Source organism: Saccostrea cucullata, unplaced genomic scaffold (assembly GCF_032062105.1).
Source record: "Saccostrea cucullata isolate Sc308-1 unplaced genomic scaffold, CSIRO_AGI_Scuc_v1 ctg97, whole genome shotgun sequence".
Lineage (NCBI taxonomy): Eukaryota > Metazoa > Mollusca > Bivalvia > Ostreida > Ostreidae > Saccostrea > Saccostrea cuccullata.
The window spans coordinates 109,648-136,993 of NW_026928978.1; the positions used below are offsets into that span (position 1 = coordinate 109,648).

The window sequence follows — 27,346 nt, forward strand, 5'->3', positions numbered from 1 at the left end:
TTCAGCCTTTGGTTCAGTTTCATATGATTAGAAACAAATCTGTACAGGTGTGTTATTACTTGAGGTTTACTGAGGTATAACATCAACTCTCTCTTTTGACCATGGCTTTTTTTTCTTTTATGTTAAAAAAACTGTATTTTTTCAGATAGGGTGCAAGAGTTATAATCAAGATGGCATTCACTCAGCCATCAAAGCGAGGTGAATGGGTGGAAGAAAAGATTCTTGGGTCTGGAGGCTTTGGTCAAGTTGTTCTCTGGAAAAATGAGGTAAAATATAGATTCTGATGAACTTCAGTATCTCGAACATCAATATCTAAAATATCCTAGAGTATTTTATATGATTTCAAGGTTTTTGTCTGTATCTTTCAAATTCAATTCTTTCAAATATCTTTTCAAATATATCTTGAATACAAAATACATAATGTAACTTTGCATTGTAAAACAAGTTATTTTAAAAATCATGCATGTATTTTCATCCCTGCTACAGGATTCAGGAGAATATGTTGCCATAAAAAAGTGTCGTGTTCAAAGTGAAATGACGCAGAAGCATCGAGAACGATGGACCTTAGAGGTGGACATTATGAAACGTTTAGATCACCCCAATGTTATAGCTGCCAAAGAGGTACCCCCAGTACTGAATGTTGGTACCGGAGAGCTCCCGTTATTGGCCATGGAGTATTGTCCTGGAGGGGATTTACGCAAGGTATATAACAATAATTCAAAGTAGACAGTATAAAAAAAATCTGTGGCATATTGGCATTCAAGATCTTAACAGCTAGCCTTGCTGCCAGGTTAGATATATATGTATGGGTCTTTTGAAAGACTTGGCTAGCGTATATCTAACAGGATTAAAGATCTACGTCCATCTTATTTATAAGCTTCAGACTTGAATGCAGCTCAGCATAACTAAGCGACAAATCTTTATATACTTTAAGGTATCAAGAAGGCTGCATTTGAGAGAGAATCAAAGACGATGTTTTATATTTTGTTTAAAAAACTCTAATATATCTATATTATATTTGACCTGAAGAGACATAGCAAAATAAATGAACTACATTAAACATTTTGCCAACAGGTGCTGAATAAACCAGAGTACTGTGTTGGACTAAAGGAGTTTGACATTCGGTGTCTTGTGAGGGATATTGCTTCAGCCATTGAATATCTACATGGTAAAAGAATCATTCATAGGGACTTAAAACCAGAAAACATTGTGCTGCAGACACAAGAGGAACAGGTTCGGTAGCTTATGTACCTCCACTGAATTTCAAATGACCTTTGTATGAGTAGTGTTAATTTCACTTATGTGTTCTAGCCATAAAATTGATGTAACCTGTCAATTCTTGTTTTGTTCTAATTTCAAAATTAGGTGCTTTGAAGGGTTAACTTTTCTTTTAGAACTTCTCTACTTTCTGGTTTTTCCTGATAAACTCTTCCTCCTTACAATCTGCCTTATCCAGTTTTCCTCTTCCTCTACATTTCCACTTTCTCCTCTTCATCTCCATTAATTCCTCCTCATCCTCTACTTTCCCAATTATTCCTTCTCCTCCTTTACATTTCCACTCATTCCTCTTCCTCTACAGTTTCACCTCATTCCTCCTCCTCCTCCTCTACATTTTGACTCATTCCTATTCCTCCTCCTTTCAATTCTACTTATTCGTCTTCCTCCTACTCCCGTACATTTCCATTGATTTCTCCTACCCCTCTACGTTTCCACTCATTCCTCCTCCTCTGCATTTCCACTCATTCCTCCTATATTTCAACTCATTCCTCCTCCTTCTCTACATTTCCATTCATTCCTGCTCCTTCTCTACATTCTCCCTTATTCCTTCTCCTCTTCCTCTACATTTCCTATCATTCCTCCTCCTCCTCTTCCTTTACATTTCCATTCACTCCTCCTTCTCCTCCTCTACATTTCCACTTATTCCTCCTCTGACTCTTTATTTCCACTCATTTTTCCTCCTACTCCTCTACATTTCCACTCATTTTCCTCCTCCTTCTCTACATTTCCACTCATTCCTCCTCCTCCTCCTCTACATTTCACACATTTCTCCTCCTCTTCCTCTACATTTCCACTTATTACTCTTCCTTCTCTACATTTCCACTCATTCCTCCTCCTCTTCCTTTGCATTTCCATTCATTCCTCCTCCTCTTCCTCTACATTTGCACTCATTCCTCCTCCTCCTCTTCTACATTTCCACTCATTCCTCCTCTTCTTTCTATACATTTCCACTCTTTTTTCCTCCCCCTCTACATTTCTGTTCATTCCTTTTTCTCCTCCTCTACATTTCCATCATTCCTCCTACATTTCCACTTATTCATCCTCCTTGTCCTGTAAGTTTCCACTATTCCTCTTTTAAACCTTTGTTATTCTCCACTTTAGATTAGATATTACTTATAAGTTTGATTGTGCCACTAACCAGTTCAACTATGTAATGCATTATTTTATTTTATAGACTGTATACAAACTGATAGACTTGGGTTATGCTAAGGAGCTAGATCAAGGAAGTGTTTGTACCTCCTTTGTTGGAACTCTCCAGTACTTGGTAAGTTGTGTTATCTCTCCTAGGCAATGAATCTGATTTGTATTATTAGCTCACCTGAGCTGAAGGCTCAAGTGAGCTTTTCTGGTCAAAATTTGTCAGTTGTCTGTCGTTGTAGTCGTTGTCATCGTCGTTGTTGTTGTCGTCGTCGTAAAGTTTTCACATTTTCATCTTCTTCTCAAGAACCACTGGGCCAATTTCAACCAAACTTGCTACAAAGTATCCTTGGGTAAAGGGGATTCAAGTTTGTTCAAATGAAGGGCCACGCCCTTTTCCAAGGGGAGATAATTATGAATTAGAGAAAAATTAATGGCATTTTAAAAAAATCTTCTTCTCAAGAACCACTTGGCCAGGAAAGATGAAACTAATGTGGAATCATCCTAAGGTAGTGAAGATTCAAGTTTGTTCAAATCATGACCCCCGGGGCAAGGGTGGGGCCAAAATGGCCGACCCATTATTTTAACATAGGAATATATAGGAAAACTCTTTAAAAATCTTCTTCTCAAGAACCACTGGACCAGGAAGGATGAGACTCATGTGAAATCATCCTCAGGTAGTGTAGTTTCAAATTTGTTCAAATCATGACCCCCGGGGCTAGGGTGGGGCTATAATGGCCGACCCAAGTTTTACATAGGAATATATAGGAACAAACTTTAAAAATCTTCTTCTCAAGAACCACTGGACCAGGAAGGATGAGACTCATGTGGAATCATCCTCAGGTAGTGTAGTTTCAAATTTGTTCAAATCATGACCCCCGGGGCTAGGGTGGGGCCAAAATGGCCGACCCAAGTTTAACATAGGAATATATAGAAAAATCTTTAAAAATCTTCTCAAGAACCATTGAGACAGGAAAGATGTAACTCATGTGAAGTCATCCTCAGGTAGTGTAGATTCAAATTTGTTCAAATCATGACCCCTGGGGCTAGGGTGGGGCCAAAATGGCCGACCCAAATTTTACATAGGAATATATAGGAAAACCCTTTAAAAATCTTCTTCTCAAGGACCACTGGACCAGGAAGGATGAGACTCATGTGGAATCATCCTCAGGTAGTGTAGTTTCAAATTTGTTCAAATCATGACCCCTGGGGCTAGGGTGGGGCTATAATGGCCGGCCCAAGTTTTACATAGGAATATATAGGAAAACTCTTTAAAAATCTTCTTCCCAAGAACCACTGGGCCAGGAAGGATGAGACTCATGTGGAATCATCCTCAGATAGTGTAGTTTCAAATTTGTTCAAATCATGACTCCCGGGGCTAGGGTGGGGCCAAAATGGCCGACCCAAGTTTTACATAGGAATTTATAGGAAAACTCTTTAAAAATCTTCTCAAGAACCACTGGACCAGGAAGGATGAGACTCATGTGGAATCATCCTCAGGTAGTGTAGATTTAAGTTTGTTCAAATCATGACCCCCGGGACCAGGGTGGGGCCAAAATGGCTGACCTAAGTTTTACATAGGGATATATAGGGAAACTCTTTTAAAATCTCCTTTTCAAGTATTCAAAGCCATGATTAGTGATATTTATATGGAATCATCCTCAGGTAGTGTAGATTCTAGTTTGTTCAAATCATGAATCCCCGGGGGGTTAAAATTCAAGCCCCCCACCACCACCACCACCTCAGTAAACTTTTAGTTCTGATCTGATATGTGCTTTTCCTAGCCGATGTGCTCAGGTGAGTACTGTGGCCCCTGGGCCTCTTGTTAAAGTCTTTTGTTTTACACACAGTAAATTGAGAACTGACTCTGCATCTTACACTGTTTTGCTAGGCCCCTGAACTGTTTGCCAGTCAGAAATACACATGCACGGTAGACTACTGGTCCTTTGGGACTGTGGTGTTTGAATGTATTACAGGATTCCGTCCCTTTCTCCCTCAAGTTCCACCAGTTACATGGCAAGTAATAATGTTTAATATTACATGTAACTAAAGGCCTTCACTCATATCTTTGGACAAAATGCAACAAGATCATAAAATTGGTTGAATAATACCAACTACTAGGATAATTTGCATGATTGTATAAGTTCTCAAATTTTGTGTGAAGCTTTATACTTACATGTAACTTTGAAATAATGTTTGTATTCCAGGCATAGGGAAGTTTGCAAAAAATCTCCCGAAGACATAACAGCATTTTATAATTCTGAAGGAGTGGTAAAATTCTCCAAGAAAATTGTAACACCAACACATTTATGCAGGTAACTTGGACATCTTAAAATACAGGCACAAGAACAGATTACTTTTATTTGCAGAAATGGGGTTAGAAAATAAGGAAGAGTTTTTCAAAATATGAAAAAATCATACTGAATATAAGAAATATGAGATGCGGAAAAATTGCATTTTATCCTCTTGCAAAGAAGTTGTAGGGGAATGGATATACCCTGTAGTAACAGTTTGTGAGTGTTGTAAGTGAATTAAGTATTTGTGCATAACGGAAGTGATAATTTACATTGGAATAAAAGTTATTTTCTAGCTTTCTTGTGAGAAGATGATCTGCTTTGTGAGACCCTGTTTCTGATATGAGCCTACTTTTTACCTCTTTAGAAGCATGCAGGCCTATTTTGAGCAGTGGTTACGACTGATGCTGAGGTGGGACCCTAAAGCCAGAGGTGGAGGGCTCATTGAGGGGAGACCGCAGTGCTTCAAAATCCTGGACACCATGCTCAGCATCAAGGTAAGCAATGGGATTAAGTGTTGTATCATGATTATTGAAAGCTAGGCCATATAAGCTATTACATATCATGATTTGCAATACATTGATGGAGTACAATACTGATACCTATGATATTTGCTTAACAGGTGTTTACCTTAATTCTGTATATGTCAGCCCAAAGTGGAAAGAAAATTTTACAAAATTCTATTACACTTTAACTACATACATTGTTGAAAACTTACAGTTAGTCTGGATTCTCTTTCCTCTGGGAGGAAGACCAAGTGTGGGTTTCCGATGATGAACTAGATATCACAAATTAAGTTTAATTTAGCAAAGTCGATATTGTAATTTGCAGATAGTGCACATTTTATATGTGGCCAACAATCAACTATTATCCTACCCATTGCTGGACAACTATTCTATGCTTGAACTTCAAGAAAATATTGAAAAAGAAACAGGGGTGAAAGTTCAGGATCAAGACATTCTATTGGCTAGTGGGGCATCACCTGACCCTAACCTTGGAGCACATCAGTGCTGGACAGCTCCGGTATGCTCTATGATTTTCTTTACAACATGAATGCCATTATGATTCAGATTCTGAGAAAATAAGAGAAATTAGAGTTTGATAAGTGATGTTAAATTTTACAGGGAGAGGAGGATTGGGTAGTGTTCATGTTCATCAAGGGAGAGAATCAAGGTGGTGGAGATAAAAAGAACAAGCCATTGCCACCTAATGTTCAGAGCATTGTGAAAGACTCCAAAACAGCCCTGCCATATAATGTATGTAAAGTATATTTCAAGGGTTTTTTAGCTCTACTGGTCAGAGACCAGAAGAGCTTATGCGATAGTAATGCGTCCGTCGTCCGTCCGTCTGTCTGTCTGTCTGTCTGTAAACAATTTTTAGCTCACCTGAGCCGAAGGCTCAAGTGAGCTTTTCTGATCACATTTTGTCCGGCGTCCGTCTGTCTGTCTGTCCGTAAACTTTTCACATTTTCGACTTCTTCTCAAGAACCGCTGGGCCAATTTCAACCAAATTTGCCACAAAGCATCCTTGGGTAAAGGGGATTCAAGTTTTGTTCAAATGAAGGGCCATGCCCTCATTCAAGGGGAGATAATTGGGGATTAATGAAAATTTGGTGGTATATTTTAAAAATCTTCTTCTTAAGAACCACTGTGCCAGGAAAGTTGAAACTTATGGGGAAACATCCTCAGGTAGTGTAGATTCAAATTTTTTCAAATCATGACCCCCGGGGGTAGGGCGGGGCCACAATGGCCGACCAAAGTTTTATATAGAAATATATAGGAGAATTCTTTAAAAATCTTCTTCTCAAGAGTAGCAGAGCCATAATTGCTCACATTTATATGGAAGCATCCCCAGGTAGTGTAGATTCAAGTTTGTTCAAATCATGACCCCCGGGGGTAGGGCAGGGCCAAAATGGCCGATCAAAGTTTTAGATAGAAATATATAGGAAAATTCTTTAAAAATCTTCTTCTCAAGAACAGCAAAGCCAGAATTGCTCATATTTATGTGGAAGCATCCCCAGGTAGTGTAGATTCAAGTTTGTTCAAATCATGACCCCCGGGGGTAGGGCTGGGCCACAATGGCCGACCAAAGTTTTATATAGAAATATATAGGAAAATTCTTTAAAAATCTTCTTCTCAAGAACCGCAGAGCCATAATTGCTCATATTTTTGTGGAAGCATCCTCAGGTATTGTAGATTCAAGTTTGTTCAAATCATGACCCCCGGGGGTAGGGCGGGGCCACAATGGCCGACCAAAGTTTTATATAGAAATATATAGGAAAATTCTTTAAAAATCTTCTTCTCAAGAATAGCAAAGCCATAATTGCTCATATTTATATGGAAGCATCCTCAGGTAGTGTAGATTCAAGTTTGTTCAAATCATGACCCCCGGGGGTAGGGCAGGGCCAAAATGGCCGACCAAAGTTTTATATAGAAATATATAGGAAAATTCTTTAAAAATCTTCTTCTTAAGAACAGCAAAGCCAGAATTGCTCATATTTATGTGGAAGCATCCCCAGGTAGTGTAGATTCAAGTTTGTTCAAATCATTACCCCCGGGGGTAGGGCGGGGCCACAATGGCCGACCAAAGTTTACATAGAAATATATAGGAAAATTCTTTAAAAATCTTCTTCTCAAGAACAGCAAAGTCATAATTTCTCATATTTATATGGAAGCATCCTCAGGTAGTGTAGATTCAAGTTTGTTCAAATCATGACCCCCGGGGGTAGGGCGGGGCCACAATGGCCGACCAAAGTTTTATATAGAAATATATAGGAAAATTCTTTAAAAATCTTCTTCTCAAGAACAGCTGAGCCATAATTGCTCATATTTGTGTGGAAGCATCCCCAGGTATTGTAGATTCAAATTTGTTCAAATCATGACCCCCGGGGGTGGGGCGGGGCCACAATGGCCGACCAAAGTTTTAGATAGAAATATATAGGAAAATTCTTTAAAAATCTTCTTCTTAAGAACAGCAAAGCCAGAATTGCTCATATTTATGTGGAAGCATCCCCAGGTAGTCTAGATTCAAGTTTCTTCAAATCATGACCCCCGGGGGTAGGGCTGGGCCACAATGGCCGACCAAAGTTTTATATAGAAATATATAGGAAAATTCTTTAAAAATCTTCTTCTCAAGAACCGCAGAGCCATAATTGCTCATATTTTTGTGGAAGCATCCTCAGGTATTGTAGATTCAAGTTTGTTCAAATCATGACCCCCGGGGGTAGGGCGGGGCCACAATGGCCGACCAAAGTTTTATATAGAAATATATAGGAAAATTCTTTAAAAATCTTCTTCTCAAGAATAGCAAAGCCATAATTGCTCATATTTATATGGAAGCATCCTCAGGTAGTGTAGATTCAAGTTTGTTCAAATCATGACCCCCGGGGGTAGGGCAGGGCCAAACTGGCCAACCAAAGTTTTATATAGAAATATATAGGAAAATTTTTTAAAAATCTTCTTCTTAAGAACAGCAAAGCCAGAATTGCTCATATTTATGTGGAAGCATCCCCAGGTAGTGTAGATTCAAGTTTGTTCAAATCATTACCCCCGGGGGTAGGGCGGGGCCACAATGGCCGACCAAAGTTTACATAGAAATATATAGGAAAATTCTTTAAAAATCTTCTTCTCAAGAACAGCAAAGTCATAATTTCTCATATTTATATGGAAGCATCCTCAGGTAGTGTAGATTCAAGTTTGTTCAAATCATGACCCCCAGGGGTAGGGCGGGGCCACAATGGCCGACCAAAGTTTTATATAGAAATATATAGGAAAATTCTTTAAAAATCTTCTTCTCAAGAACAGCTGAGCCATAATTGCTCATATTTGTGTGGAAGCATCCCCAGGTATTGTAGATTCAAATTTGTTCAAATCATGACCCCCGGGGGTGGGGCGGGGCCACAATGGCCGACCAAAGTTTTAGATAGAAATATATAGGAAAATTCTTTAAAAATCTTCTTTTTAAGAACAGCAAAGCCAGAATTGCTCATATTTATGTGGAAGCATCCCCAGGTAGTCTAGATTCAAGTTTCTTCAAATCATGACCCCCGGGGGTCGGGCTGGGCCACAATGGCCGACCAAAGTTTTATATAGAAATATATAGGAAAATTCTTTAAAAATCTTCTTCTCAAGAACAGCAGAGCCATAATTGCTCATATTTTTGTGGAAGCATCCCCAGGTATTGTAGATTCAAGTTTGTTCAAATCATGACCCCCGGGGGTAGGGCGGGGCCACAATGGCCGACCAAAGTTTTATATAGAAATATATAGGAAAATTCTTTAATAATCTTCTTCTCAAGAATAGCAAAGCCATAATTGCTCATATTTATATGGAAGCATCCTCAGGTAGTGTAGATTCAAGTTTGTTCAAATCATGACCCCCGGGGGTAGGGCAGGGCCAAAATGGCCGACCAAAGTTTTATATAGAAATATATAGGAAAATTCTTTAAAAATCTTCTTCTTAAGAACAGCAAAGCCAGAATTGCTCATATTTATGTGGAAGCATCCCCAGGTAGTGTAGATTCAAGTTTGTTCAAATCATGACCCCCGGGGGTAGGGCGGGGCCACAATGGCCGACCAAAGTTTACATAGAAATATATAGGAAAATTCTTTAAAAATCTTCTTCTCAAGAACAGCAAAGTCATAATTTCTCATATTTATATGGAAGCATCCTCAGGTAGTGTAGATTCAAGTTTGTTCAAATCATGACCCCCGGGGGTAGGGCGGGGCCACAATGGCCGACCAAAGTTTTATATAGAAATATATAGGAAAATTCTTTAAAAATCTTCTTCTCAAGAACAGCTGAGCCATAATTGCTCATATTTGTGTGGAAGCATCCCCAGGTATTGTAGATTCAAATTTGTTCAAATCATGACCCCCGGGGGTGGGGCGGGGCCACAATGGCCGACCAAAGTTTTAGATAGAAATATATAGGAAAATTCTTTAAAAATCTTCTTTTTAAGAACAGCAAAGCCAGAATTGCTCATATTTATGTGGAAGCATCCCCAGGTAGTCTAGATTCAAGTTTCTTCAAATCATGACCCCCGGGGGTCGGGCTGGGCCACAATGGCCGACCAAAGTTTTATATAGAAATATATAGGAAAATTCTTTAAAAATCTTCTTCTCAAGAACAGCAGAGCCATAATTGCTCATATTTTTGTGGAAGCATCCCCAGGTATTGTAGATTCAAGTTTGTTCAAATCATGACCCCCGGGGGTAGGGCGGGGCCACAATGGCCGACCAAAGTTTTATATAGAAATATATAGGAAAATTCTTTAAAAATCTTCTTCTCAAGAATAGCAAAGCCATAATTGCTCATATTTATATGGAAGCATCCTCAGGTAGTGTAGATTCAAGTTTGCTCAAATCATGACCCCCGGGGGTAGGGCAGGGCCAAAATGGCCGACCAAAGTTTTATATAGAAATATATAGGAAAATTCTTTAAAAATCTTCTTCTTAAGAACAGCAAAGCCAGAATTGCTCATATTTATGTGGAAGCATCCCCAGGTAGTGTAGATTCAAGTTTGTTCAAATCATTACCCCCGGGGGTAGGGCGGGGCCACAATGGCCGACCAAAGTTTACATAGAAATATATAGGAAAATTCTTTAAAAATCTTCTTCTCAAGAACAGCAAAGTCATAATTTCTCATATTTATATGGAAGCATCCTCAGGTAGTGTAGATTCAAGTTTGTTCAAATCATGACCCCCGGGGGTAGGGCGGGGCCACAATGGCCGACCAAAGTTTTATATAGAAATATATAGGAAAATTCTTTAAAAATCTTCTTCTCAAGAACAGCTGAGCCATAATTGCTCATATTTGTGTGGAAGCATCCCCAGGTATTGTAGATTCAAATTTGTTCAAATCATGACCCCCGGGGGTAGGGCGGGGCCACAATGGCCGACCAAAGTTTTATATAGAAATATATAGGAGAATTCTTTAAAAATCTTCTTCTCAAGAGTAGCAGAGCCATAATTGCTCACATTTATATGGAAGCATCCCCAGGTAGTGTAGATTCAAGTTTGTTCAAATCATGACCCCCGGGGGTAGGGCAGGGCCAAAATGGCCGATCAAAGTTTTAGATAGAAATATATAGGAAAATTCTTTAAAAATCTTCTTCTTAAGAACAGCAAAGCCAGAATTGCTCATATTTATGTGGAAGCATCCCCAGGTAGTCTAGATTCAAGTTTCTTCAAATCATGACCCCCGGGGGTAGGGCTGGGCCACAATGGCCGACCAAAGTTTTATATAGAAATATATAGGAAAATTCTTTAAAAATCTTCTTCTCAAGAACCGCAGAGCCATAATTGCTCATATTTTTGTGGAAGCATCCTCAGGTATTGTAGATTCAAGTTTGTTCAAATCATGACCCCCGGGGGTAGGGCGGGGCCACAATGGCCGACCAAAGTTTTATATAGAAATATATAGGAAAATTCTTTAAAAATCTTCTTCTCAAGAATAGCAAAGCCATAATTGCTCATATTTATATGGAAGCATCCTCAGGTAGTGTAGATTCAAGTTTGTTCAAATCATGACCCCCGGGGGTAGGGCAGGGCCAAAATGGCCGACCAAAGTTTTATATAGAAATATATAGGAAAATTCTTTAAAAATCTTCTTCTTAAGAACAGCAAAGCCAGAATTGCTCATATTTATGTGGAAGCATCCCCAGGTAGTGTAGATTCAAGTTTGTTCAAATCATTACCCCCGGGGGTAGGGCGGGGCCACAATGGCCGACCAAAGTTTACATAGAAATATATAGGAAAATTCTTTAAAAATCTTCTTCTCAAGAACAGCAAAGTCATAATTTCTCATATTTATATGGAAGCATCCTCAGGTAGTGTAGATTCAAGTTTGTTCAAATCATGACCCCCGGGGGTAGGGCGGGGCCACAATGGCCGACCAAAGTTTTATATAGAAATATATAGGAAAATTCTTTAAAAATCTTCTTCTCAAGAACAGCTGAGCCATAATTGCTCATATTTGTGTGGAAGCATCCCCAGGTATTGTAGATTCAAATTTGTTCAAATCATGACCCCCGGGGGTGGGGCGGGGCCACAATGGCCGACCAAAGTTTTAGATAGAAATATATAGGAAAATTCTTTAAAAATCTTCTTCTCAAGAACAGCAAAGCCAGAATTGCTCATATTTATGTGGAAGCATCCCCAGGTAGTCTAGATTCAAGTTTCTTCAAATCATGACCCCCGGGGGTCGGGCTGGGCCACAATGGCCGACCAAAGTTTTATATAGAAATATATAGGAAAATTCTTTAAAAATCTTCTTCTCAAGAACAGCAGAGCCATAATTGCTCATATTTTTGTGGAAGCATCCCCAGGTATTGTAGATTCAAGTTTGTTCAAATCATGACCCCCGGGGGTAGGGCAGGGCCAAAATGGCCGACCAAAGTTTTATATAGAAATATATAGGAAAATTCTTTAAAAATCTTCTTCTCAAGAATAGCAAAGCCATAATTGCTCATATTTATATGGAAGCATCCTCAGGTAGTGTAGATTCAAGTTTGTTCAAATCATGACCCCCGGGGGTAGGGCAGGGCCAAAACGGCTGACCAAAGTTTTATATAGAAATATATAGGAAAATTCTTTAAAAATCTTCTTCTTAAGAACAGCAAAGCCAGAATTGCTCATATTTATGTGGAAGCATCCCCAGGTAGTGTAGATTCAAGTTTGTTCAAATCATTACCCCCGGGGGTAGGGCGGGGCCACAATGGCCGACCAAAGTTTACATAGAAATATATAGGAAAATTCTTTAAAAATCTTCTTCTCAAGAACAGCAAAGTCATAATTTCTCATATTTATATGGAAGCATCCTCAGGTAGTGTAGATTCAAATTTGTTCAAATCATGACTCCCGGGAGTAGGGCGGGGCCACTATGGCCGACCAAAGTTTTATATAGAAATATATAGGAAAATTCTTTAAAAATCTTCTTCTCAAGAACAGCTGAGCCATAATTGCTCATATTTGTGTGGAAGCATCCCCAGGTATTGTAGATTCAAATTTGTTCAAATCATGACCCCCGGGGGTGGGGCGGGGCCACAATGGCCGACCAAAGTTTTAGATAGAAATATATAGGAAAATTCTTTAAAAATCTTCTTTTTAAGAACAGCAAAGCCAGAATTGCTCATATTTATGTGGAAGCATCCCCAGGTAGTCTAGATTCAAGTTTCTTCAAATCATGACCCCCGGGGGTCGGGCTGGGCCACAATGGCCGACCAAAGTTTTATATAGAAATATATAGGAAAATTCTTTAAAAATCTTCTTCTCAAGAACCGCAGAGCCATAATTGCTCATATTTTTGTGGAAGCATCCCCAGGTATTGTAGATTCAAGTTTGTTCAAATCATGACCCCCGGGGGTAGGGCGGGGCCACAATGGCCGACCAAAGTTTTATATAGAAATATATAGGAAAATTCTTTAAAAATCTTCTTCTCAAGAATAGCAAAGCCATAATTGCTCATATTTATATGGAAGCATCCTCAGGTAGTGTAGATTCAAGTTTGCTCAAATCATGACCCCCGGGGGTAGGGCAGGGCCAAAATGGCCGACCAAAGTTTTATATAGAAATATATAGGAAAATTCTTTAAAAATCTTCTTCTTAAGAACAGCAAAGCCAGAATTGCTCATATTTATGTGGAAGCATCCCCAGGTAGTGTAGATTCAAGTTTGTTCAAATCATTACCCCCGGGGGTAGGGTGGGGCCACAATGGCCGACCAAAGTTTACATAAAATATATAGGAACATTCTTTAAAAATCTTCTTCTCAAGAACAGCAAAGTCATAATTTCTCATATTTATATGGAAGCATCCTCAGGTAGTGTAGATTCAAGTTTGTTCAAATCATGACCCCCGGGGGTAGGGCGGGGCCACAATGGCCGACCAAAGTTTTATATAGAAATATATAGGAAAATTCTTTAAAAATCTTCTTCTCAAGAACAGCTGAGCCATAATTGCTCATATTTGTGTGGAAGCATCCCCAGGTATTGTAGATTCAAATTTGTTCAAATCATGACCCCCGGGGGTGGGGCGGGGCCACAATGGCCGACCAAAGTTTTACATAGAAATATATAGGAAAATTCTTTTAAAATTTTCTTCTCAAGAACAGCAAAGCCATAATTGCTCATATTTATATGGAAGCATCCTCAGGTAGTGTAGATTCAAGTTTGTTCAAATCATGACCCCCGGGGATAGAGCGGGGCCAAACTTTTGGATTCAAACTTTTCAATAGTAAACCAATTACTACTTTTTCCTAGCTACAATGCTCGGGTGAGCGATGTGGCCCATGGGCCTCTTGTTCAAAATGCTACTCCTCCTACAGTTTTGGTCCGATTTCAATATAACTTGGCACACAATTAGACTACACTAAGATACATAATTTTATGCATCGGTTTTTGTCTCGCCTGCGACGAATGTCGCGAAGCGAGACATAGCGACCATAGATTCCGTCGTCGTCGTCGTCGTCGGCGTCCAACTTTTGGTTAACCCAAATGTCAAAGTTTTATAAACTGCAATAACTTTCTCAAATTTTATTCAGTCTTCTTGAAATTTGGACACAATATTCAGTATGGATAAAAATTTATATCCCAAGTATGATTTTGAAAAAAAAAATTCAAATTTTTCCGTATTTTTTCCTTAAGTTGGACTTAGTTTTTTCATGATAATTTATGGTGAAGACCTATATTCCAGCAACTATAAGTTATAGGAATATGATAATTAGTCAGTGGATACATCATGGGTAACCACAAACGTCAGTACCAGAATTAGGTCATCTTGACCTACATTTTTCTGCATGAGTGACTTTGGTTAAATTTTTGGTGGAGGTCCATATCTCAGCATCTATAACTTATAATGGCATGATGATTTGTCATTGTACAGGTTATAAGTAACCAACAACATCAGTACCAGAATTAGGTCATTTTGACCTACATTTTTCTGCATGAATGACTTTGGTTAAATTGATAATGGAGGTTCATATTTCAGCAACTATAACTTATAGTGGCATGATAGTTAGTCAGTGGATACATCATGGGTAACCACAAACGCCTGTACCAGAATTAGGTCATCTTGACCTACATTTTTCCGCATGAGTGACTTTGCATAAATTTATGGTGGAGGTCCATATCTCAGCAACTATAACTTATAGTGGCATGATAATTTGTCAGTGGATACATCATGGGTAACCACAAACGCCTGTACCAGAATTAGGTCATCTTGACCTACATTTTTCCGCATGAGTGACTTTGCATAAATTTATGGTGGAGGTCCATATCTCAGCAACTATAACTTATAGTGGCATGATAATTTGTCAGTCTACACATCATGGGTAACCAACAATATCAGTACCATAATTAGGTAATCTTCACCTACATTTTCTGCATGAATGACTTGATACATATACAGTGGATTTGATTTCAAAATGCAAGTTCAAATTATTGCGACTCATAACACGTTGCAATATTCGCAATAATAAAAACATCACAATAATTTGTGAATTTACAGGGTATATGTATATATATATAAATGCCAATATAATCGCCAAGGGATTAGATATTAAGTCAGCTGTTCCATTTCTTTATTATTGTATTTTTGAGTTATTCCTTCTGAAATGTCAATAAATGCTTCAGTTTATCAGACAATCATTTCTTACTAACCACAGCGACAGCAGGCGAGACACAGGGTTGCGGGCAACCCTTACGTACTTTTTGATTTCGATGAACGGTGTTGCCGTGGTTACTAAAAATAGAAATTTCTGTGAAATTCTTTCAAAATGCTACTCCTCCTACAGTTTTGATCTGATTTCAATATAACTTGGCACAAAAGTAGACTACACTAAAATACATAATTCTGTGCATTGGTTTTTGATTTCGATGAACGGTGTTGCCGTGGTTACTAAAAATAGAAATTTCTTTGAAATTCTTTCAAAATGCTACTCCTACAGTTTTGGTCCAATTTCAATATTACTTGGCACACAAGTAGACTACACTAAAATACATAATTCTGTGCATCGGTTTTTGATTTCTATGAACGGTGTTGCCTTGGTTACTAAAAATAGAAATTTCTTTGAAATTCTTTCAAAATGCTACTCCTCCTACAGTTTTGGTCCAATTTCATTATAACTTGGCACACAAGTAGACTACACTAAGATACATAATTCTGTGCATCGGTTTTTGATTTCGAGGAACGGTGTTGCCTTGGTTACTAAAAATAGAAATTTCTGTGAAATTCTTTCAAAATGCTACTCCTCCTACAGATTTGGTCCGATTTCAGTATAACTTGGCACACAAGTAGACTACACTAAGATACATAATTCTGTGCATCGGTTTTTGATTTCGATAAACGGTGTTGCCGTGGTTACTAAAAATAAAAATTTCTGTGAAATTCTTTCAAAATGCTACTCCTCCTACAGTTTTGGTCTGATTTTGATATAACTTGGCATACAAGTAGACTACACTAAGATACATAATTCTATGCATCGGTTTTTGATTTCAATGAACAATGTTGCCATGGTTACTAAAAATAAAAATTTCTGTGAAATTCTTTCAAAATGCTACTCCTCCTGCAGTTTTGGTCTGATTTCAGTATAACTTGGCACACAAGTAGACTATACTAAGATACATAATTCTGTGCATCGATTTTTATTTTGATGAGTGGCAAGGATCATTGTTCTATTTATTGCTGATTTAAAGTCTCAAGTCCCAACTGCTACTTTTCTCTTCCTTTGTTTTAAGTATAAACCAGCAGAGCTACAGTCTCGACAGAGACTTCTGGTTTTCAAATAAGGGGGAGATAAAATATTGCTTTTTAGCTCACCTTGAGCCGAAGGCTCAAGTGAGCTTTTCTGATCACATTTTGTCCGTCGTCCGTCCGTCCTTTTGTTAACTTTTCACATTTTTGACTTCTTCTCAAGAACCACTAGGCCAATTTTAACCAAACTTGGTACAAAGCATCCTTAGGTAAAGGGAATTTTAAATTGTTAAAATAAAGGGCCAAGATCCCTCACAAGGGGAGATAATAAAGAAAATACAAAAATAGGGTGGGGTCATTAAAAAATCTTCTTCTCAAGAACCACTGGGCCAGAAAAGCTGAAACTTATATGGAAGCATCTTGGGGTAGTGTAGAATCTAAATTGTTCAAATCATGACCCCCGGGGGCTGGGCAGGGCCACAATAGAGAATCCAAGTTTTACATAGAAATATATAGGAACAAACTTTAAAAACCTTCTTCTCAAGAACCACTTGGCCAGAAAAGATGAAACTTATGTGGAAACATCCTCAGGTTGTGTAGATTCATTTTTGTTCAGATCATGACCCCCGGGGTTGAGCGGGGCCACAATAGGGAATCCAAGTTTTACATAGAAATATATAGGAACAAACTTTAAAAATCTTCTTCTCAAGAACCACTGGGCCAGAAAAGATGAAACTTATGTGGAAGCATCCTGGGGTAGTGTAGAATCTAAATTGATAAAATCATGACCCCCGGGGGTTGGGCGGGGCCACAATAGAGAATCCAAGTTTTACATAGAAATATATAGGAACAAACTTTAAAAATCTTCTTCTCAAGAACCACTTGGCCAGAAAAACTGAAACTTATGTGGAAGCATCCTGGGGTAGTGTAGAATCTAAATTGTTCAAATCATGACCCCCGGGGGTTGGGTGGGGCCACAATAGAGAATCTGTAGATTCTAAATTGTTCAAATTGTGACCCGGGGCGGGGGCATAGTAGTAAAGAACGACATCACCAATGCTACTCAGGTGAGCGTTGTGGCCCATGGGCCTCTTGTTTATGTTTTTGATTTTTTAAAAACCATTCTGTCCTGTAAATTATGTGTACATGCAGTTATGTCAAAACTTTCACACTAGAGCCTTGGCAGGTTTGAATTCAGATCTAGTAGATTATGCATTAAAGCACTGAATTCCTCTTTCATACATAACATGTTTCAAGGCTTATGTAAAATATTGAGAGAAATTACAGGTATGGTTAGTTATATTGCAAATAAAAATTTTAAAATGTCTTTATTTTTACAGGAACAAAAGCGAGCCTGGGCAGAGTCTGTTTATTTCTGTGGTCAACAAGTGGTGGATTTCAGGAGACTCATTCAGAGTCAAAGGGCAGCTATGTAAGTTTTCTGTTAATTTGTGGTATATTGAAGTCAGACAATTTAGGACCAAAGTGGTTACTATAGCAGTATCATATAAGGTTTTGAAGTGTATATTAAAAGGAACTATTTCAAAATTAGAGTAATTCTGCAAAATTGGTGTAATGAAAATTTTTCTGTGCTTTAGCATCTAAATTTTTCTAAAGTCTTGGTTCATATCATTTGATATTCTAAGTAATTTCTGTATTTTGTTTCAGGTTAAGTTTACTTAGAACTAACTCTAGTTTTCTGAAGATGAAGAACAATATGGTGGGTAGTTGTGATCACCTGTTGTCAAAGATGCAGTATTTCAAAGAATGGTAGGACATACAGAATGATATCATATGAGGGATTAGGAAAATACATATCTTCCTGTTAACTGATAATTCCTTATATCTAAGTTCTCTCTAAGTGAGTTTTACTGTATTTCTTTTTAATTCAAATGTACTGCATTGATCAATAATTGGAGCCTAATTGTATGAATAAATCAAACAGTTGCAAAATAATACATATGTATAATACATGTAAATGCACTGGATGAGTTAATAAATGGAATTGAAATTTTTGTTTGAATGTGGTTTTAAAGTGTCTATAAATAATTTCAGTTTACAACATGACCTTGACATGTATGAAATCCAGAAGTCAGATGGAGTACAAAGTAAGTGCAGAAGTCTCACTTTCAAATAAATCTATAAATAACCAAAATTTTGTGCAGCTTGGACTTCCGGTGTGGCGACGCATATGGCGTAAAGCGGGAACGAGGGCTGAGGGTCTTATCGTAAAGGTTTAGTGTGTGGGCCGTGGTATATTGAATGTAATGTGCTCTAGTCGAGTCCCTAAGTAGGTGTGGTTTGCGTTTGTGCAAGATTCAGGGTTGCTGCATATCACTGGATGCTACGGGCGGAGGGACCATACTTTTCTTCGAGGAAATTCGGAAAGTTCAGGAAAAAAGATGCCACGTACAGGAAATAAGGAGAAAGAAAAAGAAAAAGACAGTGCACAAGGTGACGAAGTGTCAAATAAAGACCTAAGAGACATATTTTCGAGTCTCATACAAAAATTAGAAAACTCAATGAGTGAGAGGCTCGCTACGTTAGAGAAGAAGCTAGAGGAAACGCGGACTACTGTCAAGGAGGAAATTATAGAAATGAAGGTAGCTTTGCAGAACCAGGATGACCGTCTAACGGAACTGGAAAAGATTGACAAAGAGATTGTACAACCGCAGAGTGAAAGGGTAAGCCAATTAGAGACATCTCTACGACAGTTGCAAGATCATATCACTTATTTAGAGGCACGATCAAGAAAATACAATCTACTGTTCTACGGCATTGCGAGAGTCGAGAATGAAGATGTGTCGGCTGTCATTCTGAACTTTCTCCGTCAAAAATTAGGCATGCTGTCAGTAGACGATATCCTGATTCAAAACTGTCATAGAATACCAAAAAATCCAAATAATAATTACAACAAACCTGGAGCTCCAGATGCAATCATTGCAAAACTCGTTCGGATGGAAGACCGGAACCAGATACTGATCCACGCCAAGAACGCTACCTTACCACAAGGGTATGCAGTAAGGACGGATTTGCCGGGTCACCTGAAGAAGAAGAGAGGGAAATTGGCACAGAAAGCATACGAGCTAAGGAAAGATGGAATGAAGACGAGGATCCGGGAAGTCAAAGATGACGTCATTCTCGAATATAGAAGAAAAGACGAAAAAGAATGGATTAAATTCTGTGATCCGGAGTAGTTTTAAGAAGTTTTTTCTCTTCTGCAGATTAACGTTATTGGACTTATGGTGAAGGTGTTTGAATGTTATAACCTTTAAAGTGCTTTCAAGTGCTTACTTGTTTAGTTTATACTTGTACAAAAACAAATATAATTTAAAGGTATAGAAAGAAAGATGTACAATACTTTTTTAAACAAATGAAAACTTGATGTAATCAAATGGCTCACAATCTGTTTTTGATAATGTGACCAAGTTTAATTGATAAGATAAGACCCAATGCAGTCTACAACATTTTTTTTTCCCTCTGTAACTGTTCTATTACCATACAGGAAGTATTTTTCATTTTTGATTTATGTGTGAAAGAAATGAGAGTATGCAGCATGTATATGTTTTTATCTTTTTTCAACTTAACAATATAGATGTATTATGACTAAGTTCAATATTACTTCTGTAAACTGCAGAGGCTTACATGATTCCGCAAAAAGAAAAGATGTATTTAACTATTTAAGAAATTTAAAATCATCTATATATTGTTTACAAGACACCCATTGTACAGAATCAGAGAAAAAATCAGTTTATGCTCAATGGGGAAATGACATACTTATCAGCTCAGGAAAATCAGATGCAAGGGGGACTTTAACGCTTTTTAATAACAAAAATGAAATTAAAATTTCTAAAGTTTATAGTGACAGTGAAGGAAATTTTATCATATCAAATATAATGGTGGATAACAAATACTCAATCACCTTGGTAAATATATATGGTCTAAACAAAGATAATCCTAAATTTTATTCAGAAATTAGTGATAAAGTGGAAGAACTATTTGACACTGACTTTATAATCATGTGTGGGGACTGGAATGTAGTACAGGATTACCAGTTAGACTGTTATAACTATGTTAGGGAAAATAATCCAAAGAACAAACTTGAAATTGAAAAGTTAAAAACTAAATTTAACTTAGTAGATCCCTGGAGGATTAAAAACCCAGATGAAAAAAAATATACATGGAGTAGAAAGAACCCAGTTAAACAGGCTAGACTTGACTACTTTTTAGTGTCAGAGGAACTCTTATCAATTGTAAGTGACGTTAATATAAAGCCAGGCTATAGGACTGATCACTCTATCATTGAATTAGATATCACTATTAATGAGTTTAAACGTGGAAAAGGATTCTGGCGCTTTAACAACTCCTTATTGAGAAACAAAGAATTTGTACAAAATGTTAAAAAAATTATCAAAGAAACAGATGATGAATACCGTATTGATGAATCAACCTTAGAAATTTCAGAAAATCTTTTTCTTGATGTACTACTGATGAAAATAAGGGAAATGGCAATACAAATGTCTGCAAAACTAACTAGAGAAAGGAAAGATCACAAATTGAAAATTGAAAATCAATTAAAAATTTTACATGATATGTATGCAAAAAACCATTTGTCAATTTATCTAGATATGATAAATGATCTTGAGACAGATTTAGAGGAGATTAGAAAATATGAATTAAAAGGGCTTTTACTAAGAAGTCATTGTAAATGGATAGAAGATGGAGAGAAACCTACTAAATATTTTTGTGCCCTAGAAAAAAGAAATTATGTCAATAAGAATATCAACAATTTAATCAATGATGATGGTAAATATGTAAACAAACAACAAGAGATCTTGGAAGAAGTAAGAAAATTTTATAAAAAACTATATGAAAATAAAGATCATGAGCTAGATGATGTTAATCTTGAGGATTTACTTCAAAAGTATGATGTTCCCAAAATTAATAATGATACAAAAAGTTCTATAGATGTGGAAATTACAATACAGGAAGTATTTCAAGCTCTTAAAAACTTTAAAAATGACAAAACGCCTGGGACCGACGGTTTTACAGCAGAATTTTTCAAGTTTTTTTGGACAGATATTAATTCATATATCCTTAAATCCTTTAATTATAGTTACAAAGCAGGTCAGCTGTCCTATACGCAGACACTTGGAATAATTTCTATTCTCCCTAAAGGCAACAAGTCAAGGGAACACTTAAAAAATTGGAGACCAATTACATTACTGAACATTACATATAAACTTCTATCTAGTGTTTTAGCAAACCGAATAAAACTAACCCTGTCAAAAATAATACATGAAAATCAAAAAGGGTTTCTTGCTGGTAGATATATTGGTGAAAACTCAAGGCTATTATATGATGTTATTCACTATTGTAAAGAAAATGCTCACCCAGGTCAGATCCTCTTAATTGATTTTGAAAAAGCATTCGATTCTATATCTTGGAGATTCATTTACAAAGTACTCAGATTCTTTAATTTTGGTGAAAATTTTTTAAAATGGATAAAGATTTTACTTAATGAGCCGAAGTTATGCGTTATCCAAAATGGTTTCTTTTCAAATTTTTTCCAAATGGGACGAGGTTGTAGGCAAGGCGATCCTATTTCACCATATTTGTTTTTACTATGTGCAGAAATAATGGGAATTATGATTAGAAATAATAAATTGATAAAGGGCATTGTTATTGAAGATAAGGAATATAAACTATTACAATATGCTGATGATACAGTTTTATTGATGGATGGCTCAGAGGAATCTATCAAATCAACCTTATCCTTAGTTAATCAGTACTCCAAATTCTCTGGATTGAAACCAAATTATGATAAAACACAATGTATTAAGATTGGGTCAACTGTTCATAATGATGACAACTTATGTGATAAATATCCAAACTTAATGTGGTCACAAGAGCCATTTACAGTGCTAGGTATAACATACTGTGTAGATTTAGATCTAGATGCTATGTTTGCTTTGAATTTTTTTCCAAAGATTGACACTGTCAAAAAGCTTGTAGCATCATGGTCTAGAAGATGCTTATCAACGGCTGGTCGTATTACTGTTGTAAAAACCTTGCTTTTACCTAAATTCAGTCACCTATTGATTACCTTACCTAGCCCATCTAAAGAAAAACTAAAGGAGATTGAAGATATATTCTTTAATTATATTTGGAATTTTAAAACAGCTAGGGTGGCGAAAAATACCATATGTCAAAGTTTTGAAAATGGTGGTATGAGAATGACATGTCTTGATTCCTTTTGTAAAAGCTTAAAAATCACATGGATTCGCAGGCTACTTGATGGTTATTGTATATCAGCCTGGAAAGAATTACTAAAGGATTTAAATCCAGATCTTAAATACTTGAATATATATGGGAGTGATTTTTTAAAAAAACTTAAGAAAGATACAAAAAATGTTTTTTGGAAAGATGTTTTTTCAGCATTGTTAGAGTTAAGGTTAAGTACTGATGATCAAATATCTGTTTTAAGTCCTATATGGTATAACCAATCTATATGTATTAACAAAAAAAGTATTTGTTATAAGTCATGGCTGAGAAAAGGCATACAATTTATTTTTGATTTTTATGATACAAATGGTACCTTGTTGGATTATCAAGAATTTTGTAAGTTATATGATTTAAAAGTACCATTTACCATGTTTTTTGGAATACTGAGTTGTATAAAAAAATTACAGTTGAATTATGATCAAATGACAATTCAAAGAAACCAACCTTTTTTCCCAAAATTCCTACAAGTAATTATAAAAAGCAAGAAAGGTGCAAAAGATTTCTATGATATTCTTGTTAGTCAGAAATACAAAAAGCCAAAGAGTGAAATTAAATGGGAGAATATTTTGGATTTAAATGTTGATGAGCTTTGGTGGAAAAAACAAAATATTTTGTTCTTTAATGTAACAAATGATATACAGCTTAGATGGTTCCACTATAGAATTGTACATAGAATTTTAGCCACAAATACATTTTTATACAAAATTGGTGTTACTGACTCGCACTTATGTAGCTTTTGTAAAACGCATCCAGAGACATTGTGCCACCTATTTTGGGAATGTGAGTTTGTTATAGAAATTTGGGAAAACGTTTTGAATTGGATGTTAGAAAAGTTTGGACTTGATATAAATCTAAATAAGGTCGATGTTCTGTTGGGAAAATATTACAAATATAACAATATATTTAATCTAGTAATATGTATAATTAAAAAGTATATCTATAGAACCAAACTTAGGAAAAATAAATTATCTTTTGAGAGAGTCAAACAAGAAATTGTATACTACTATAATTGTGAGAAATATATTTATAAGAAAAATGGAGATATGGACAGCTTCAAAAAACGATGGAATGCGATAACATTTTAAGATGAAAATTATATATGTAGATTGAGTTATATTAAGTTATCTGAATGCTATTAAGTACAGAACTGCAGTTTTTCAGATGTGTATTTTTTCTATTTACAATATCTTTGCTAGATACTGATATAGACATATGCATGCCGTTGTGGTGAATGATGAGTGAATGGATTAACAAAAAAAAAAAAAAATTGTCCTATCATAAGATAAGATTGTGTTGTAACCATGTAAGCATAGTGAATCCAGGGCCCCAACCCTGGCACTAAGCATTGTAATTTAATATATGATGGGATAATAAAAAAAAATCTAAACAAAAAAAAAAAAAAAAAATTTTGTGCAGCTTTGTAGAAGCTTGATAGAATTACTGAAGGAACTTTTGAATTGACGTAGATAAGATAAAGATTTTTAATAACTGCCCTTTTTGAGACTCGAATTCATACATGTATGTAGAACTCATTTAGACATGTTCCTTATATCTCAAAGATTTGCATTCCAGATACCAAATATCTACACTTTCTTTCATGAGAACAGAATTATATATAACCTTAATCAAAATGTCTGAAAACAGTAATTTTTATTTCTTACACATTACATTCTTTCATATGTATTGATTTTTACATTTTTCTTATTCTTGAAAAGACATTGACATTAAAAAGTGATTTTCTTTTTTTACAGATACTGAAAAGGTAGTGGCCAAATGGAAGAGAATTGGAGAAGAAGTGGATGTCCATAGAAACCTGGTACAATACTGAAAGGAATCCATCATCACAACCCCCATCCTCTCTCTCTTCCTCTCTCACCCCCTCTATCTCTCTTCCCCTTCTCTCTCACCCCTCCCTCTTTTGCTCTCACTACAGTAAAATTCGTTTAGTACGAACACAGATATTGCGAATTCACAGATATAGCAAAGTTATCTTGGATCCCCAGCTATATAAATCTAACGAATTCATTACACAGATATAACGAATTACATATATAGAGAAGTGATTTCATAGGTCCCAGTGACTTCATTATAACCGAGTTTTACTGTATTTCTAACCCCTCTCACTCCTCTCTGAATCACTTTAAAGTTTATCCCGTGAAGCTGAATTCTAAGGTATTTAATCCTGATTTCTTGTAGAGAGAGAAAGTGACCAAGCTAGACCAACAATCCACTGCCTTACAGACCAAGATTGTGGAATTACAAAAGAGTCCATTCGCTCGAGGCAAACTGAATGAAGTTTTAGAAGATATGTAAGTTTCTGAAAGAAAAATGTCAGCTTTATGTGAAAAAAGCCTTTTAGGTTTAATATGAAGGGGAAAAAAAAAAGAATTTTCATCCTACGTAGCTATTGATAGTTTATTAAATGATTTTACTTTCAGAGAGAAGAAAGCTGTAACTCTATATCATGACATGAGACAAGCCGGCAAAGGTTGGATAAAAATAAATCAAATTTTCTATATTCATTCTCTTAATTTTGAAATATTGAACATAATGTGTGATGAAGAGTCTTGGAACTTTTTTTATTTTTGAGAGGTGTGAAGGGATTGGAAAAAAAGTGTTTTTTTAGTATTAAATGGGAAAACAATAGTCACAATATACACTCAACCACTTGGAAAATGCTGAAATAAAAACTAGAAGTATAAATTAATCTGAATAGATTTTTACGGAGTATTCCATGAATGGCACATATGTTTTTCAAAATTCTGATGATGAGTTTCTTTGTGATGCAGGTGGACGGGATATCTATAAAGACCACAGCCCAATGGTTCAGATTGTCGTAAAGTGTCTCATCCATAGGGATAAAAGTTTACAGGATTTATACACACATTTAGGGTAAGGAATAATGTATACAGGATCTGCTTACATTTAGGGTTAGAAATAATGTTTACAGGATCACAACATTTAGGGCTAGGAATAATATTTACAGGATCACAATTAACTTGTAGGGTAAGGAATATAGTTTACAGGATCAAAATATTTCTTGTAAAGAATAATGTTTACAGGATCTCTACATGTATTGAGGGTAAGAGTATGAAGTATGATTAAAGGTTCTAAATACAATAAGTGTGAAGGGACAGCGATTTACAGAATCGTATGAACAGAAAGTTAACAGGATTTTGTACACATTTATGGCAAGGTACAAAAACTTCACACTTTACAGGATCATTATACTCACGTAGGGTAAGGAATAAAAAAGTTGATGAGATCTGCACACTTGTTTCGGGTTTGGACAATACATTACACAATCTAAACACAGATTAAAGATCAATATGATACAGGTGACTTAAATTTTTGTTAGTTACATTTTAAGTACCAGGGTAACTTTTATAAGTATTTTTTTTTCTTTGGAGAAATTTTGTAGGAACTTATTTATATGGCACATGAAACAACAAGAATTTGAAGATTGCCTTTGAAATTAGATATACATGTACAAAATATTTTTTTAATTGCAGGAAAATCTGTGCCTGTAAACATGAACTGTTCCAGTTATTACCCAGCATTCAGCAGTGCTGTAAACAGATCACAGATGCCACAAACAAACTGTTACAGTCACAGAAACAGAGACAATCTGATATCTGGAGTCTGATCAAAATGGCTGTAAGCTTTTGCCCACAGTTGTAGCTAACAAAGTGAATTCTACTGTGTAAATGCATTTTTAAGCCTTCTTTTTTTCATAACCCCTTTCCCAAAAGATTGACACTTACACAGAGATCTTGTGCTGTTATTTCATGCTATTAGGAGGGGTAAAGCTGTTCATTTTGGACAATTTTCAAAACAGCAAAATCACGTTTTCCTTAATAGAAATAATTTATGAAATACACCAAAACATGTACCATGACTTTTTTAACAGACATATTTAGCCCCTCTACCCTCCTCAAACCAATGCTTTGTAGATAGAGGAATTAAATAATTAAGGCAGGTGAAGATATTCTAAACAAAATGACTGTTTCTGAAGTACTGAAACTAAAGTAAAGGCAACTCCTTCTTTGCAGGCACAAAATGGCATGACAAGGCAGGATTCCAAGGGAAGTAACTCTGCAAACTCCTGGGGTGCCTCTTCATTAGAGTCCATGAAAGTCTGCGATGACAACAGGGAGACTGTCAAAAAGTAAGCACCATTTAAAGAGCCATGATTTAGGGTTTTTAGACACTGTATAAACATTTAAGGGTGCATGTTCATCTCAAATGTGTAAAAGAAATGTATATTTATATATGATGTAAGAATATTAAATCTGAAGGTCTGGAATTTTTTTTTTTTGAAGTGCATCCCTCCAAACTTCATAATTTGACTTCAAGTAGAGAACATTATCTGAATATTCAGTTGTTTGAACATTTAGAATTAAATGCATCAAAGTAGGTAAATATAATTTTGTGTTTGTAGCACTCTGAGAATTTCAACTTTCAATTGGAATTTTTTTCAGATTTGATGACATTATAAAGACAGTGATGGAGGAACATGAAGAACACATGTCTTCAATGGATTGGAGTTTTCTACCTCCTTTACAAAAGAACACTTCCTGATTCTGACTTACATTCATATTCTGCTCAACTACCAAGCGAGGAAACATTCCAGAAGTCTCAAATTTATGGGAAAGTGCAATATT

At 36.3% G+C, this 27,346-nt stretch overlaps 1 protein-coding gene across 1 annotated transcript; it reads left to right on the plus strand.

Annotated features, from left to right (window-relative positions):
• Positions 1–145: 145 nt before the first annotated feature.
• Positions 146–27,346, plus strand: LOC134279495 (inhibitor of nuclear factor kappa-B kinase subunit alpha-like). Its single transcript, XM_062761902.1, has 19 exons — positions 146–266; positions 487–702; positions 1,075–1,233; positions 2,453–2,542; positions 4,307–4,431; positions 4,623–4,730; positions 5,077–5,206; positions 5,541–5,732; positions 5,834–5,965; positions 17,738–17,829; positions 18,066–18,167; positions 18,453–18,505; positions 24,434–24,498; positions 24,879–24,991; positions 25,121–25,170; positions 25,472–25,574; positions 26,195–26,339; positions 26,735–26,850; positions 27,164–27,346. The coding sequence occupies exons 1-19, from the start codon at positions 171–173 to the stop codon at positions 27,261–27,263; spliced, it is 2,187 nt and encodes a 728-aa protein (XP_062617886.1). The 5' UTR covers positions 146–170; the 3' UTR covers positions 27,264–27,346.